This window comes from Prorops nasuta, unplaced genomic scaffold, assembly GCF_024137725.1.
Source record: "Prorops nasuta isolate Cenicafe-Biocafe unplaced genomic scaffold, Cenicafe_Pnas_1.2 PNAS00031, whole genome shotgun sequence".
Taxonomy (NCBI): domain Eukaryota; kingdom Metazoa; phylum Arthropoda; class Insecta; order Hymenoptera; family Bethylidae; genus Prorops; species Prorops nasuta.
The window spans coordinates 2,406,133-2,421,076 of record NW_027116828.1 but is presented as its reverse complement, the minus strand read 5'-3'; the positions used below and the strand labels follow the sequence as shown (position 1 = coordinate 2,421,076).

General features: G+C 33.0%; 1 protein-coding gene across 1 annotated transcript; it reads left to right on the top strand.

Moving 5' to 3' along the window:
- The first annotated feature begins 4,326 nt into the window (after positions 1-4,326).
- Positions 4,327-5,187, top strand: LOC136783027 (uncharacterized). Its single transcript, XM_066742821.1, has 3 exons — positions 4,327-4,357; positions 4,474-4,694; positions 4,762-5,187. Exons 1-3 carry the CDS (start codon positions 4,327-4,329, stop codon positions 5,185-5,187), a joined length of 678 nt encoding a protein of 225 aa, XP_066598918.1.
- Positions 5,188-14,944: the final 9,757 nt, after the last annotated feature.

Sequence of the window (14,944 nt, the reverse complement as noted above, 5' to 3'; positions counted from 1 at the left end):
ATAATGTGCGAAAATCAATCGCATCCTTTATATGCGTGTGAGAAGTTCAAACTTTTATCGGTCAAAGAGAGAATAGAAAAAATAAAGAATGCTAGATTATGTTTTAATTGCCTACGATCGCATCGTGGTGTTCCGTGTAAATTATCAGGATGCAACGTTTGTAAAAGGAAGCACAGTACACTGATACATATAAACAAAAATGCTAGTAACAGTCAAGCGGACGCCTCAAAGACAAACATAGTCAAGCAACAATGACCCGCGGAGGAGAGAGAGAGTACCAGTGATGGGACAGCCATAAATCTAGCTTCCATAACAACACTCTCTTCGCCGCAGCTATTGATGAGTGCTTCAGTTTATATACATGATATTAATAACAAAATCGTTTATGTAAGGGCTTTGTTAGATACGTGCGCTACTGCAAATTTTATTACGGAAAATCTAGTAAATAAGTTAGGAATAAAGAAAGAAAAGACATCAATTTTTATAAACACATTGAATGCGACTAGTACGGAGGCGTGTGGTACAGTTAAAATTCGAATCAATTCAAATACGGATAGATTTTCCAAAGTATTAACATGTTTAATTATTCCCATAATTACTGACTTAGTACCGACGGAACCATTTCCACGAAATTCGATTAATATACCTCCTAATATCAAATTAGCCGATAAAGAATTCTATATTCCTAGACCAGTCGATTTACTAATTGGATTAAGAGCCACTTTGTCCATGTTATCGGTAGGGCAAATAGATTTGTCGAGTAATAATAATGATTTGTACGCGCAAAAAACAAGATTAGGTTGGGTATTAGCGGGCAGTACAACCGTACGTTCATCCTCAATGACAACATGTTTTTTATCAAATCTAGAATCAAACGTAAATAAGTTTTGGAATATTGAGGAAATTGTTTATGATTTACCAAAATCTGCAGAGGAGAGACGTTGTGAGGAACATTTCTTAACTAATTATAAGAGAGATGAAACCGGTAGATTCTCGGTACGCTTACCTTTTAACCCATTAACGTCCAAAATGTCAAAATTTCTTGCACGTTTTCAAAGTGATTTTTTCCTATGTAATTGGCGTTGAAAAAATTCTTGAACCACATATTGTGATGTAAAATCGCATGCTCTTTCAGAATCCGTTGCCAGAATCATGATAAAACTCACAGGAAAAGAGATATGCTCGATTGAAACATAAAAAACACCTAAATTTTCGAAAAAAAAAATTTTTAGGATTTTTTTTCGAAGTGTTACGGTGAAGATATCACCTTGCGACCATGATCAAAGGTGATCATGGGAGTTGAAGTTTAACAGGGAATTTTTTTGTTGACCTTGAACCATCGCTTCTTTACAAAATGGCGGAAAAAACGATTTTTTTTTTTCAATCTTCATCAACTTTTTTCTCGAAATCTATGGTCTTTAGAAAAAAATTCATAAAAACAAAAATGCCTTAGAATCGCTCGAGGAACATTCTCAAATTTTTTCAGAATTTTTTGAGACAATTTTTGATTTTCCGGGAAACTTGTGAAATGGAATTTTCAAAAATGTCTCCAAAAATTCTGAAAAAATTTTAGGATGTTTCTCGAGTGCTTCTAAGACATTTTTGTTCTCATGAATTTTTTTCTAAAGTCCATAGATTTCGAGAAAAAAATTGATAAAGTTGAAAAAATAAAAATTCGTTTCGGCCGCTATGTTCTAAAAACCTATTGGTAAAAAACGATTTCTGTGCAAATTTTAGGAAGATTTTTTTACTCTTAGCGTTACCCAGAGACTACGGCGTGGACGTGGTAAAATTCTGTCTCCTTTGGGGTGCTTTTTTCCCGTGAGTCCCCTTGCCTCTCACGTCTCGGGGTGCTTGTTTTCCGTGAGTCCCCTTGCCTCTCACTTATTCATACTTTTAGGTGTGCTTTTTTAGCCAACATTTATTGCAAATATTTAAATTACATGTTTTGCAGATAATTCTTGTTCTTATTGGACAGTTTACATTCGAACAAATCCTCAATTTGTCACTATTAGATCGTCCATGTGCTTTACTTTTGCGACTACTTTTTTGTAAGTAGTATTTGGCAATCGAAATAGTGAACTCTTTTATTCCAACTTTTTTCTTTCCATCGTTAGCAGCATTGAAAATTGCAAGAGAATTAGTAATAGACGCCTGTATAAGTCTCATAAAAACTACCCATGTCCATTTTTTTGATCGTATACTTGGGAGTATGTCATTGCAATGTCCGTCATGCAGGTCAACACCTCCCATGAATTTGTTATATAGGTGAAAAGCTTGCGGAAAAGGTATTTCAATTTTAGATTTAGCCTCTGCGCTGTATCTTTTTGAAATAGATAGAGGATTGACACCTGCTGCAGTTGAAGCTATTGAGACGGGCTTCGAATCCATGATAGTAATGAAATTTATGCCACTGTTTACGTCGTGCTTCACCACATATGTCCCTCTTGGAGCTTTCTTATCAAGCACATTTTTTTCTTTGACTCGATTATCTCTGATAGTACCAGTGCATTTCAAACGCAATTTCTTCAAATGTAATACCAAATCCATGTTCGTGAAGAAGTTGTCAAAGTACAGATGAAATTGAGAAATTTTGTTATAACTTATTATTTGAAAAAATGGTTGTAATAAATATAATACTACTCTTGAACCTAAAGCACATTTAGATAACTTATCTCCAATTTGAGAATTCTTGCCGCAATAAAGATCCAAATTCAGTAGATAGCCGTCCGAAGTACACAAGCCCCAAAATTTCAAACCAAATCTTATCGGTTTTCCTCGAATAAATTGTTTCAAAACAGTTTTTGCATAGGATTTGGCCATAATTTCATCAACGGATAGAGCAGTTCTCCATATTCCGAATTTCATGATGTTATTTTGAAAAAGTTTCAGTAGAGAACGAACGCGCCATCCTCGATCATTTGAATCTTTGTCTTTGTTTTTTGAAAACTTCAATTTAGATTTTGTGATTTCAAATTGTTGGCGAGATATTGCAGAAGAAACTACTTCATTAGATAAATACGGATCAGATGACCAGTAATCTCTCTGTGATTTTCTGGGATTGAATGTAGAAAAAATAACTATTCCAATAAAAGTATCAAGATCTTTCAATTTCAGATCATAACCATTGTCTTTACACGCATCAATAATATATTTTCTCATTTCAATAGAAAAAAAGGTTTCAAACAATTGAAAAGGTTCGCTCCTACGTATTTTCTTTTTTTGCGATTCGGACAATAATACTTTATCTTCACAAGAATCAGGGTGTAACTTTTCACCCTCAATCCAAGTGAATTCATGACCTTTTTCAAGTTTATCTTGTTTTTCAGAATAATTTGCACGAGCTTTATTGTAAGTGATATTGGGTATTTCATGTTCGCAATCTGAATCAAAATCGGAACCAGAATCATCGGAACCTGAATAGTCAGGATCCGGAATCAATACGTTGCGTTCTGAATCACTATCTGAAGAATCTGATTCATATTCAGAAGATCTTACACGTTTCCGCGACATAATGTATGAAATTAATGATTTCGTTTATTTATCACTCATCCGTATGTACAAAAATACGAAAGAAGAGAACAAAAAAAGACGAATATTCATCAATACATGAGACCAAAAATTACGCTTATCTGCCGAAATGAAATGGAAATAAAGGATGAAATTTTGGTCGGAATCTATAAGTCTTTGAAACAAGAATGAAAATAAGTTAGAATCATTCGAGCAATATTGTAAAATTTTTTCCGAGTTTTCGTAGACAGAACGTTTTTTTACCAATAGGTTTTCAAAACATCGGCCGAAACGAATTTTTATTTTTTCAACTTTATCAATTTTTTTCTCGAAATATATGGACTTTAGAAAAAAATTCATAAGAACAAAAATGTCTTAGAAGCACTCGAGAAACATCCTAAAATTTTTTCAGAATTTTTGGAGACATTTTTGAAAATTCCATTTCACAAGTTTCCCGGAAAATCAAAAATTGTCTCAAAAAATTCTGAAAAAATTTGAGAATGTTCCTCGAGTGATTCTAAGGCATTTTTGTTTTTATGAATTTTTTTCTAAAGACCATAGATTTCGAGAAAAATGTTGATGAAGATTGAAAAAAAAAAATCGTTTTTTCCGCCATTTTGTAAAGAAGCGATGGTTCAAGGTCAACAAAAAAATTCCCTGTTAAACTTCAACTCCCATGATCACCTTTGATCATGGTCGCAAGGTGATATCTTCACCGTAACACTTCGAAAAAAAATCCTAAAAATTTTTTTTTTCGAAAATTTAGGTGTTTTTTATGTTTCAATCGAGCATATCTCTTTTCCTGTGAGTTTTATCATGATTCTGGCTACGGATTCTGAAAGAGCATGCAATTTCACATCACAATATGTGGTTCAAGAATTTTTTCAACGCCAATTACATAGGAAAAAATCACTTTGAAAACGTGCAAGAAATTTTGACATTTTGGACGTTAATGGGTTAAAGATAGCAATATGACGTTAGGAGATTCGAAAAACGCTGCATTAAAACGTTTAAATTCATTAGAAAATAAGTTAAAATCTAACGTAGAATTAAGGAAGCAATATAGTCAAATTATAGAGGAATATATTCTTTTGGGTCACATGACTGAAATAGACAATACGAATGATGGAGGATATTATCTTCCACATCATGCAGTGATTAAAGAAAATAGTGCAACAACCAAAGTTAGGGTCGTTTTTGACGCATCATCTAAAGCTAAAAACGAAATATCATTAAACGGTATATTGCTAGTCGGACCTACCATACAAGATAAATTGTACACATCTCATAAGATTCCGCGAATACAAATACGTGATAACGGCGGATATTACTAAAATGTATCGCCAAATATGGTTAGACGAAAGGGATCGATGTTTTCAGCAAATATTGTGGAGAGACAAAGGTAGAATGAAAACCTATCAATTAAATACACTTACGTTTGGCGTGTCTTCATCAGCGTTCTTAGCGATACGAACGATGCAATTATTGGCAGAGATTGAAAACGAGAAATATCCCAGAGCAGCTCACATAATAAAAAATCACATGTATGTGGATGACCTCTTAACGGGAAGCGAAACAGCAGAGGAAGCCCGCGAAATTATAGACGAAACCATCAAATTATTATCTAAAGGAGGATTTGAAATAAGACAATGGTCTTCGATGATCCAGAAGTTCTAAAAGACTTACCGGAGAATAAAATTCATCGCGGCATGTTTGAAGAAATTGATAAGTCATTGAAAATGTTGGGTATAGTATGGAGCGCGAGGGAAGATAGATTATATTTCACTACATCCTTATCAATGGTACAAAATAAAGTAACCAAGCGTAATATATTATCTCAGGTAGCGAAAATATTCGACCCGCTAGGATTACTAGGGCCAATTGTTTTTACAGCTAAAAGGTTAATACAAGATATATGGCGTTGCAAATTAGATTGGGACGAGTCGGTACCCCAATGGGTGTAACGAAACGACCGCCTTTTCTCGTAACTGGAGGTTCGGGGTGACAAACTGAGTCCACGTGTAAAATTTTGCTCGAATTGTTCAAGGGGTTTAAAAGTTATTTACATTTTAAAATCATCCTTTTTCAGTCCTTTTCGAACGACTTTGACTGCACAATGGAAAGTGGAGAAAGTGAAAAAACAATTGATGAAAACCCCAATAGAATGTAAAAATTATCGATCGTGCGCGATAATACTTTTGCTATTTATTCCATTAATCTGTCTATCAGATCAATTTTAAGAATAGCAAAATCCTTTTCATTACATTTCCAATTCAATTCAGTACAGTTATCATTGACTGAATTTATGGAAAGAGCGAGAAGACGCAATGAAAAGGAAAGTATCAGAAACTAAGCTATCGCGCGAACGCGCTGATAATTTAATAGGAAACGCATGAGGGCATTCTTTTTCTACTAACGAAACTAAAGAGAGTGATTCAAAATCAGTACATTGATGATAGAGAAAACTAAACTTACCCATTTAATGTTCTCCAAGTTCTTTTATATCGAAGTTTTCGAAAAAGGTTCAAACTGGCTCTTCGATGATTTCCAGAAAGCACACTATCACTGTTTTTGCATTAAAGCACTCGTGAATTTAAACAAATTAGGTATTAACCTACGTTTCTTCAAAACATTGGTGAATTCGACACTTTTGAACTGTTTGAAGTAGGGTGATTAAGAGTGGTCGAAACGAATGATTGATTATTCTATCTCTCTGTGTCTCTCTTTTCAGCCTACTTCAAACAGTTCAAAAAGTGTCAAATTAACCGGTGTTTTGAAGAAACGTAGATTAACACCTAATTTGCTTAAATTCGCGAGTTCTTAAATACAAAATCAATGAAAGTGTGCATTCTGGAAATCATCGAGGAGCCAGTTTGAAGCTTTTTCAAATACTTCGGTGTAAAGGAACTTGGAGAACAATAATGGGTAAGTTTAAGTTTTTCTATCATCAATGAATTGATTTTAAATAATTCTTTTTACCTTCGTTTGTAGAAAGAAAATGCCTTGATGTATTTTCTATTAAATTATCAGTGCAGTCGCGTGACATCTTAGCGTTTGATACTTTCCTTTTCATTCTATCTTCTCCCTCTTTCCATTAATTCAGTCAATGATACTTGTATTGAATTGATTTGGAATTGTAATGAAAAGGATTTTGCTATTTTTAAAATTAATCTAATAGCCAAATTAATGAAATAAATAGCAAATGTATTATCGCGCGCGATCGATAATTTTTACATTCTAGTGGGGTGTTCGTCAATTGTTTTTTCACTTTCTCCACTTTCCATTATGCAGTCAAAGTCGTTCGAAAAGGACTGAAAAAGGGTGATTTTAAAATGTAAATAACTTTTAAACCCATTGAACGATTTCAGCAAAATTTTACACGTGCATTTGGATGGTCACCCCGAACCTCCAGTTACGAGAAAAGGCGGTCGTTTCGTTACACCCTGTATATCATTTTACAAATAATCCTAATTTCGTCTGGAAAAAAAATATTACAAGTACGACATACCGACTAGTAAGAGTAATGTCACGAATTTTTTAGACGCAATTTCTAAAGTTGATCGTCAGTGCTTTTAAAACTTCTTTCAACTATCCAATTCTTCATTGGTGTTTGTGCGATCTTCCCGGATGATTAATGTTTCAAATCAGTATCGTTTTTTTGAAGATAATGTAAAGTAGTAAGTATGGTGTAGTTTCCTGAAAAGAAATTGCATATTATAACATAGCGACTTTTAACTCACTTGCACAATTACAAGTTTTGCAGAGAGAAATCTTAGTCCCTTTTAGATAAATTACCTTTAATAATTTTTTCACAGCAATACAAACCCGTTTGTCAATAATTAAAAACTCCGACGCTTTTCGCTTAAGTTTTATTTCCCCCATTACCTGCTTTCATACATTAAGCGGCACTGTCATCTACGTGTCAGATCCTTTATAATTTTTTCATTGCTGACTCGATTCAAATATAATTCTTGTCTCTCTTCTTACTAATCTCCATTTTTGATTCCCTTCTCATTTTTTCTCCGCACGTACGTAGCACATGGAAACGGGGAAAAACTGCTTCATATTCTTTTTAAAAATTTCTATAATTTTTTTACTTATACGTGAAATTTACTCACCGGGAGGAGATGGGAAGGGAAGGGATGGGAAGAAAAACGCGGATGTTACTAGAGACAATGGTTTAATTTCGATAATGGGTGATATGAGGTGATAGGGTGATAGTAAAATGAATGGAAAGAGTAAGGATTAGAAGGATTCGCTAATTCTTCTTGTTGCCTCTTGGCTCTAGTACGGTTCAGTATTTCTCCATCATAGCTGCAGTTACCCATTCTTCCTTGACTAAATATTCTAAAGTAGTCCGCACTCGTCATATTTTTCAATGAAAATAAAAAAAATGCATTAATACTACTGGCTACCATTGCCGCATACTCCGTACGCCTCATCGTCACGACGAATGACGTTATCATTTGCATACGCAGCCTAATTATTTAAATACGCTATTATTATTTACAAACGCGACCTAATTATTTACCTACGTTACGTTATTATTTACATACGCAAAGATATTATTTACATGCGCAACATCTCACAACACTCATTCATTCATTATTCACCTTCACTCTTGCCCGTCTTCTGTCCAATCGGATTTCTATCTGATTAGAAGAGTGGCGAGTGAACAGCGAATCCCATTCGTATATTCCATAGCCCAAAATCAAACAACACATTGATTGTGAGCCATTTAGCCTCCAGTACCTCTATCTTACGAAAGGTAGGGACCATAGCGCGATGCTTCGTCACTATGAAACCAAACATCCTGCATAACACCAGATCGGAGCAACTGTGGAGGTGGAATATTTCAATCATACAAGAACATATGTAAGACCGAATCTCTATTAATATGAAATTGCATTAATTTGGCTATTTTCAAACTACTATTACGGCAATCCGTTAATTCTATTTGTACACAATAGACAAAAGAGTGTACTTATTATTAAACTGAAATTACTAAATGGAAAATGATTGCTGGCATTTACCCTGAGATAATATTAGTTACAACTGCTCCAATTTAAGAAAATTCAACGCATATTCGTTGCAGTCTGGTGAAGAAGCCTTAGCAATGATAGGCGTTATTCAATTAAATTTAAGAAAACGGATTCAAAGTAATCTAATGTAGTAATTTCACTATTGCATATTGGTCAGTTACCAAGGTATTCGAGCTGTCCTGAATTTGCCATAGCGGCATTTTGTAACATTGTTTATCTACAGGGTCTTTTCCTAACAGCGGAGCATAGGAGATTCGTGTTAGTTGACTATCCCGCGTAAAAAAAAGTAATATGGCTAACAGTTTGTGCCAGCCGTTCGATAGACTTCAAAAGAAAGCTTGCCGAGACGTCTCGCTTTGGGTCAATTCCAAGACGTCTTGCCCATACCATAGGCCACACCTTTTTTCAAAATTCCAAGACGTCTTGCTCACTCCATAGGCCACACTCTTTTACAAAAATGTTTAATAAGACCATTATCCACAGATGCTCCCATTTTTCATTGTACTGCCTTAAACAATTTTCTACATGCTATATTAATTTAATTTGTTGTAAAAAAATAACGTTAATTAAATAAGCAAATGATATGGATTAAGACATTTATTGAATGAAACATTGAACGTAGTAGGTACAGGTAAGAAATATACATATATTCCAAAATACATGCCCGCACAAATGTTTCTAGAATAGCAAACGTTACATTGTTATTTTATTATAAAATCATAACCAAGAAATCGAAAGTAATTGTAATGAAGTATTCCCGAACAATACGTTAATTTGCAACAACGTTACTCGTAGAACTAATTCATTTTAACAATTTCGAGGAATCTTGCTACATTGGGAGACCAAGGTTTTTCTTGAACATGGTTTCATGATGAATTTTTAAATTCGTAATTCTGAATTAATCGCAACATTTATTGCTATGACTTTGTTAGGAGAGAGGATGGCGACGGATGTTGATTTGGATGCAGGAAGAGGAATGTTCATCTTCTGCGTAGACGTCTAATAGAGAGGCGGTGGCAAATAATCCTTGTTCAATTATGAAACCTAGAGCAATAACGATCAATCCAAAGTTGCAATGGGAATTGTAGCTAAATGTAGGAATGAAGAAAATTATTTAATACAAGTAGACATATACAAGAAAGAAACTGAAAAATGCGATGCCCTTAGCAATTTAGCAGGTAAAAAAACTTTTGAGCTTAAATGCATATTAAAATAAATGGTTGAAAAACAGAGCAGAGATAGATTTAAAAAGAATGTCGTACAACAATGTGCCAACCGTGTTATGAGGTATAGTTAAGTTTTGGATAACTCTAATGGCACAAATATTCAGAGAAGCTGCTTAGCACATATAGTATATACAAAAACTGATAATATTCTCCAAATCCTTTGGGATTATTCTTGAGAATTATGTTTTACGCACTTCATTTTTATTGATTCCCATGAAAGAAGCAGATATTTTTAAATCACACATACACACACACACACAGATAGATTTAAAGGATTTTCATTTTTTCATTTTTCTTATTATACACAAACACAAATATTATCAACATTATTCATTTTCCATATTATTTAAGGTTTCCATAACGTATGATTTGTTAATATTTTTAACCATAATGAAAAAGCAAACTGACTGTAAATTTTGCACATTTATAACAATATTATCCAATTTTTTAATGACTCTATATATATGGTTCATCCCAAATGCAGGCCTTACTTGTAATTTTGTTATAACCGCGACAGCAGTTTCGCTGCAAATACAAAATTGATCACATGTACAATTGGAAATTTTAATAAAATGCTGTATTTGACCGAATTCTTTTCTTGCTGGAAACGAAGTGTACACACAATAGGATGAGTTACTCTTAATTTTTCTTTTATAATCATTTGCCACAAAAGTATAATTCTTATTTATTAATTTTTGAAATTTATAGTATCTGTTTCCTAAAATATATAAACTGGTAAAATTTATTTGTTCAAAATCAGAAAGGTTATATTTTTTAACATTTCCAACGATAAAATTTTCACTTGCTAATTTTGATAATCTTTGTCGGTTTTGGTTATAATTAAGATCTTTACAAAATTCTGATAGTTCATTCGTTTTGTTACTATTGCTTTTTAAAATTACAAATAATTTTGAATATTCCAACATTTTATTGCAAATTTGTATTTGCGGTTCTCTGCTGCCATGTATCATCCGCTTAATTTTGCCATTAATATCTTCCATAGGAAAGCACGAGGTTACCCATAGTGGACCAAAATCTCTAACGCACTGTGGAAGGTGTAGCAAAGAGTGTACATTGCATGTCATATATTGTTTTCCGTACAAAAGTTCATAATCTTTTACAAATTTTTTTAATTTTGAATCCGAAATATCTATATCTTGATGTGTTACTTTGTTTTTCATTAATAATGCTATACTTGAAACTAATAATTTAAAATGTTTGAAGTACCGAGAGTCTAGTAAATCTTCTAAAATGGCTATAGAATAAAAGAACAAGAAATTTTTTAATTCATGCGCCTTCCAATATTTTAAATGAGATACCGCTCTAGGAAATCGTTGCACAAATTGTGGGGGTTTAATATTTAGTAATCTTTCATCAACAATTCGAATTTTATTACTTATTGAATATGTTTCACTTGAAAATTTAAAGTCTAACCAAAAATTTAATAAACTCTTTGCTACACCTTCGAAAACACAGTGCATAGAGTCAATAGTCGTTGTTCGGATGTATTTGTATGCCATAGAGGATATAATTGAAGGACCTTTAACGCCAAAAACAGGAAATTTTGAATTTATTGCTTCTCTGGCATACTTTAAACATTCATTTTCATTTCTCATTATGAAATTATTAAATGGATAGACCTGAACGTTTAGATACCTTTCACCTTTTTGAAGGCACTTTTGACATCCAAATTTTCCATTATACTGAACCATGTTTAAAAAAAGTGCCTTCGCTGATAAATCACACGTTCCACATATTACAATGCCTTTTATTATAACAGGAAATTTTGAATTATTTATGTAAACCGAAATACCGTTTTTCAAAGTTTTTAAGCTATCATATAAAAATCGAAGAAATAAATTTGGAATGGGTTTAGTCTCACCAAACCATAGTCCACCTAATATTAAATTTTGAGGGTAATAACGTTTTTTATATTCTAATTCATTCAACAAAAAATAAAATGGCCAAAAAGAAAATTTAGAGGATCGAAATGGAGAAATACCGTCAGTGTACCAGGTTAATGATATGTTCAATTTATTGCTAAGAAATCCGTTATTATTGCAAAGCTCCTTGTACACTTCCCCATCATATATATCAGTTAAATCTACGGATTCAATTCTATGAAATCTGTGCTCTAAATTTTTAATAAAATTAGTTTGTCTAAATAATGTTTGAATTTGTGGTATTATAGGTATTTCAACAAAATACTTCAATTTATCCGTCTTATGGCATTCTGGGCATTCCTCGTGCTTTCCTACAGATGTTTTGCATTTTTCACAAAAGAAATGTTTTTTTACATCGCTTTTGTTGCATTTCAAGAAACGTTTAAACTCATATACTGTTTTAAATGCAAAATTTGGGGTTACGAGGTGAAGAGAGATAAGTTTTAACACATCATTTAGTAGAGCGCCGGTTATGTTATGTCGAAGTGCAACACTGAGTATTGCAGTTGCACTTTCCTCTTTTGTGATTGGCGAATTTAAATATAATGGTATACATCCATCTACATTTACGTCGACATTTAAAATATCCTCATCTTCTAACCATTCGTCACATTCTAAGAAATGTTCATTTTCATCTTCATCTGGTTGATCTAAAAAATAATATGCAGTATATAATTTTTATTTATGAACATTCTCTTTTCGTAAGGAACAAAACAATAGATATGGTAGTTAGTTATTATTATAGTAAAAGAGGTTATTATTTTATTTATTTAATTACTGCAATAAATAAATAAAATATGTGATTATATTAAAGCATCTTTACAGTAACCGGCGCGTATGGTTACCAGATTTATTTTGATGTGTTTAGGAACAGCATCCTACCAAAGGGTGGGTAGAAGTACGAAATTAACATAAACTGAGTGTAAGTTGGCCGGAATTCATAGGGCCATTGTAATTTGGAAAGTATGATTCCCATCAAAACAGAAAAAAAACCTGAAAATGGTCAATTTGAGTTAGTAGCCTTGCGAACTAGCCTCTGCCAGTTGATTCGTAAGGCTACCAACTCAAATTGACCATTTTCAGGTTTTTTTTCTGTTTTGTTGGGAATCATATTTTCCTAATTACAATGGCCCTATGAATTCCGGCCAATTTACACCCAGTTTATGCTAACTTCGTACTTCTACCTACCTTTTGATAGGATGTTGTTCCTAAACACATCAAAATAAATCTGGTAACCATACGCGCCGGTTACTGTACAGTAAAATATTTTATAACGTGTTAAATTTCGAACGGACCTATATATATATGTTGTAAGATTTTCATTAAGCATCTTAAATTGTTAATTCTGTAAAAAGATGAACAAGGAAATTAAATTTGAGATAAGTAGCTATCAAAACGTAAAATCAACGAATGCGTAGAGTAATCAGAGGCTAGAATAGGATCCCTGGTTGATTATTGGTGGAAAGAAGCAGCTGGTAGTGAATGATGGAGAAATCTACATGAATTGGCATAGGACCGTTGTAAGATGGAAAAATTAAAGGCTAGAAACCTCAAAATTTGAAGAAAAAACCAGTGTTTATGTCCGGGAGCTCGAAATGAAGACACTCTGAAGTAAAACTAGATAAATTATATGATAATTTATCACCTTCATATGGAATTGGTGTTTATCTAAGATGATTACTGCTTTTTTATCTATGTATTCTGAGGTTTCTAGCCCTGAATTTTTCAATCTTACACCGGCCTATAGAATGGGTTTAAATTATTTTCGACATGATCAGAATCGTATCTGAGATCTGTTGTAACAGCTGAACGATAGCATAATAAGTGTTATCAGATCGTAAGACAGAAGTTTCGCACTTGGATTATCTCTCGATAGTAGGTTGGATGAGATTTTCAGTGGGTTCTGCCCAACTATCCCCACTCCTGGGTTTCAATTATTGTACTTATGATTTAGTCCTCGTTTTCATCTACATACGATTTGAAGAGGGGTTTACACTCCCAGCTCCGGATGACATTCCCCTATGTAAACTGTTTTACCGTATTTCTTAAGAACGGAAGAACATCAGTATTCATCGGATAAATAACAGAACCCGGCATTAATAGTATTAAATGTCGATATTTTGCAATTTATAAATAGTTAATAATAAATTATAATTACAAAGTTATATAAAAATCAATATATATGTATAAGTAGCCACCTTCCAGAATTTCTGACTCGCTATTCACTATACTTTCCTCCTCAACATTCGGCTCATCATTTATGATAGTGTCAGTTACTGCTTCTACTATTTCTTGCTCATTATCAGTTTGTCTTATCCTATCACTGAATAAGAGTGTAAATAGGTTTGGTTAAAATTATATATATCAAGTATTAAAATTATGTATATACAAATGATTACTTTTGTGTCTCTTGCGTTATTTCTTCATTATCTGCATTTACCCCTTGTAAAGTCTTGTAAAATTTTTTCTTCATACGAGAAGAATATTCATCGTAGCAGTAAGAACGTTTCTTTCTTTCCATTTTAATACTTTTTCAAAATTGTTTAATATAGGTTAAACACCGTTTAACCTGTACCTTTCTGAATTTCTTAAACTATATAAGCAAACTAAAAAATTGTTATATTTGCTGTTAACGTTTATTGATCAGCTGAACTTTCACATATCACAAGTGATAACTGATTTTAAAATATGCAACAAAACTGACAGCAAACAGCTGATTTGAAATCTGACAGCAAACAACTGTTTTGAAATCATGAAGCTGAAATTAGCAGACAAAACTAGAAAACACCGGCGAGACAGGGTCGAATAACAGGGTTGGGGTATTAGGGACTCGTCGATATGAAGCAAGGAAGTACAAAGCGCGCATTTATCCTCCAGTTATAAAGAAATGATTTTTATGCGATATTAAATAAATACTTGGGTGTAAATTTGACTAATTTTAAAAAAAAGTAGAAACATGGGTTACCGCTTATATGAAGCTGAAACTGTATCCATAAAACCATTTACAATTAACAGAAAAGTTCATGTACCCTCAGCTCTAAATCCTCTATCATATTAAACAGGAATTACAAAATAGCAAGACCACTGTCTATTTTGTTCTCAATTTCTAACACGAAATTCAAATTTTTGCAGTATTACATTGCCAAACAAAGCTAAAACCAATGGTACATTAATAAAATATTGTGTATAGCTCCAGTTTAAAATGGTGTAGCCAACTAAAGAC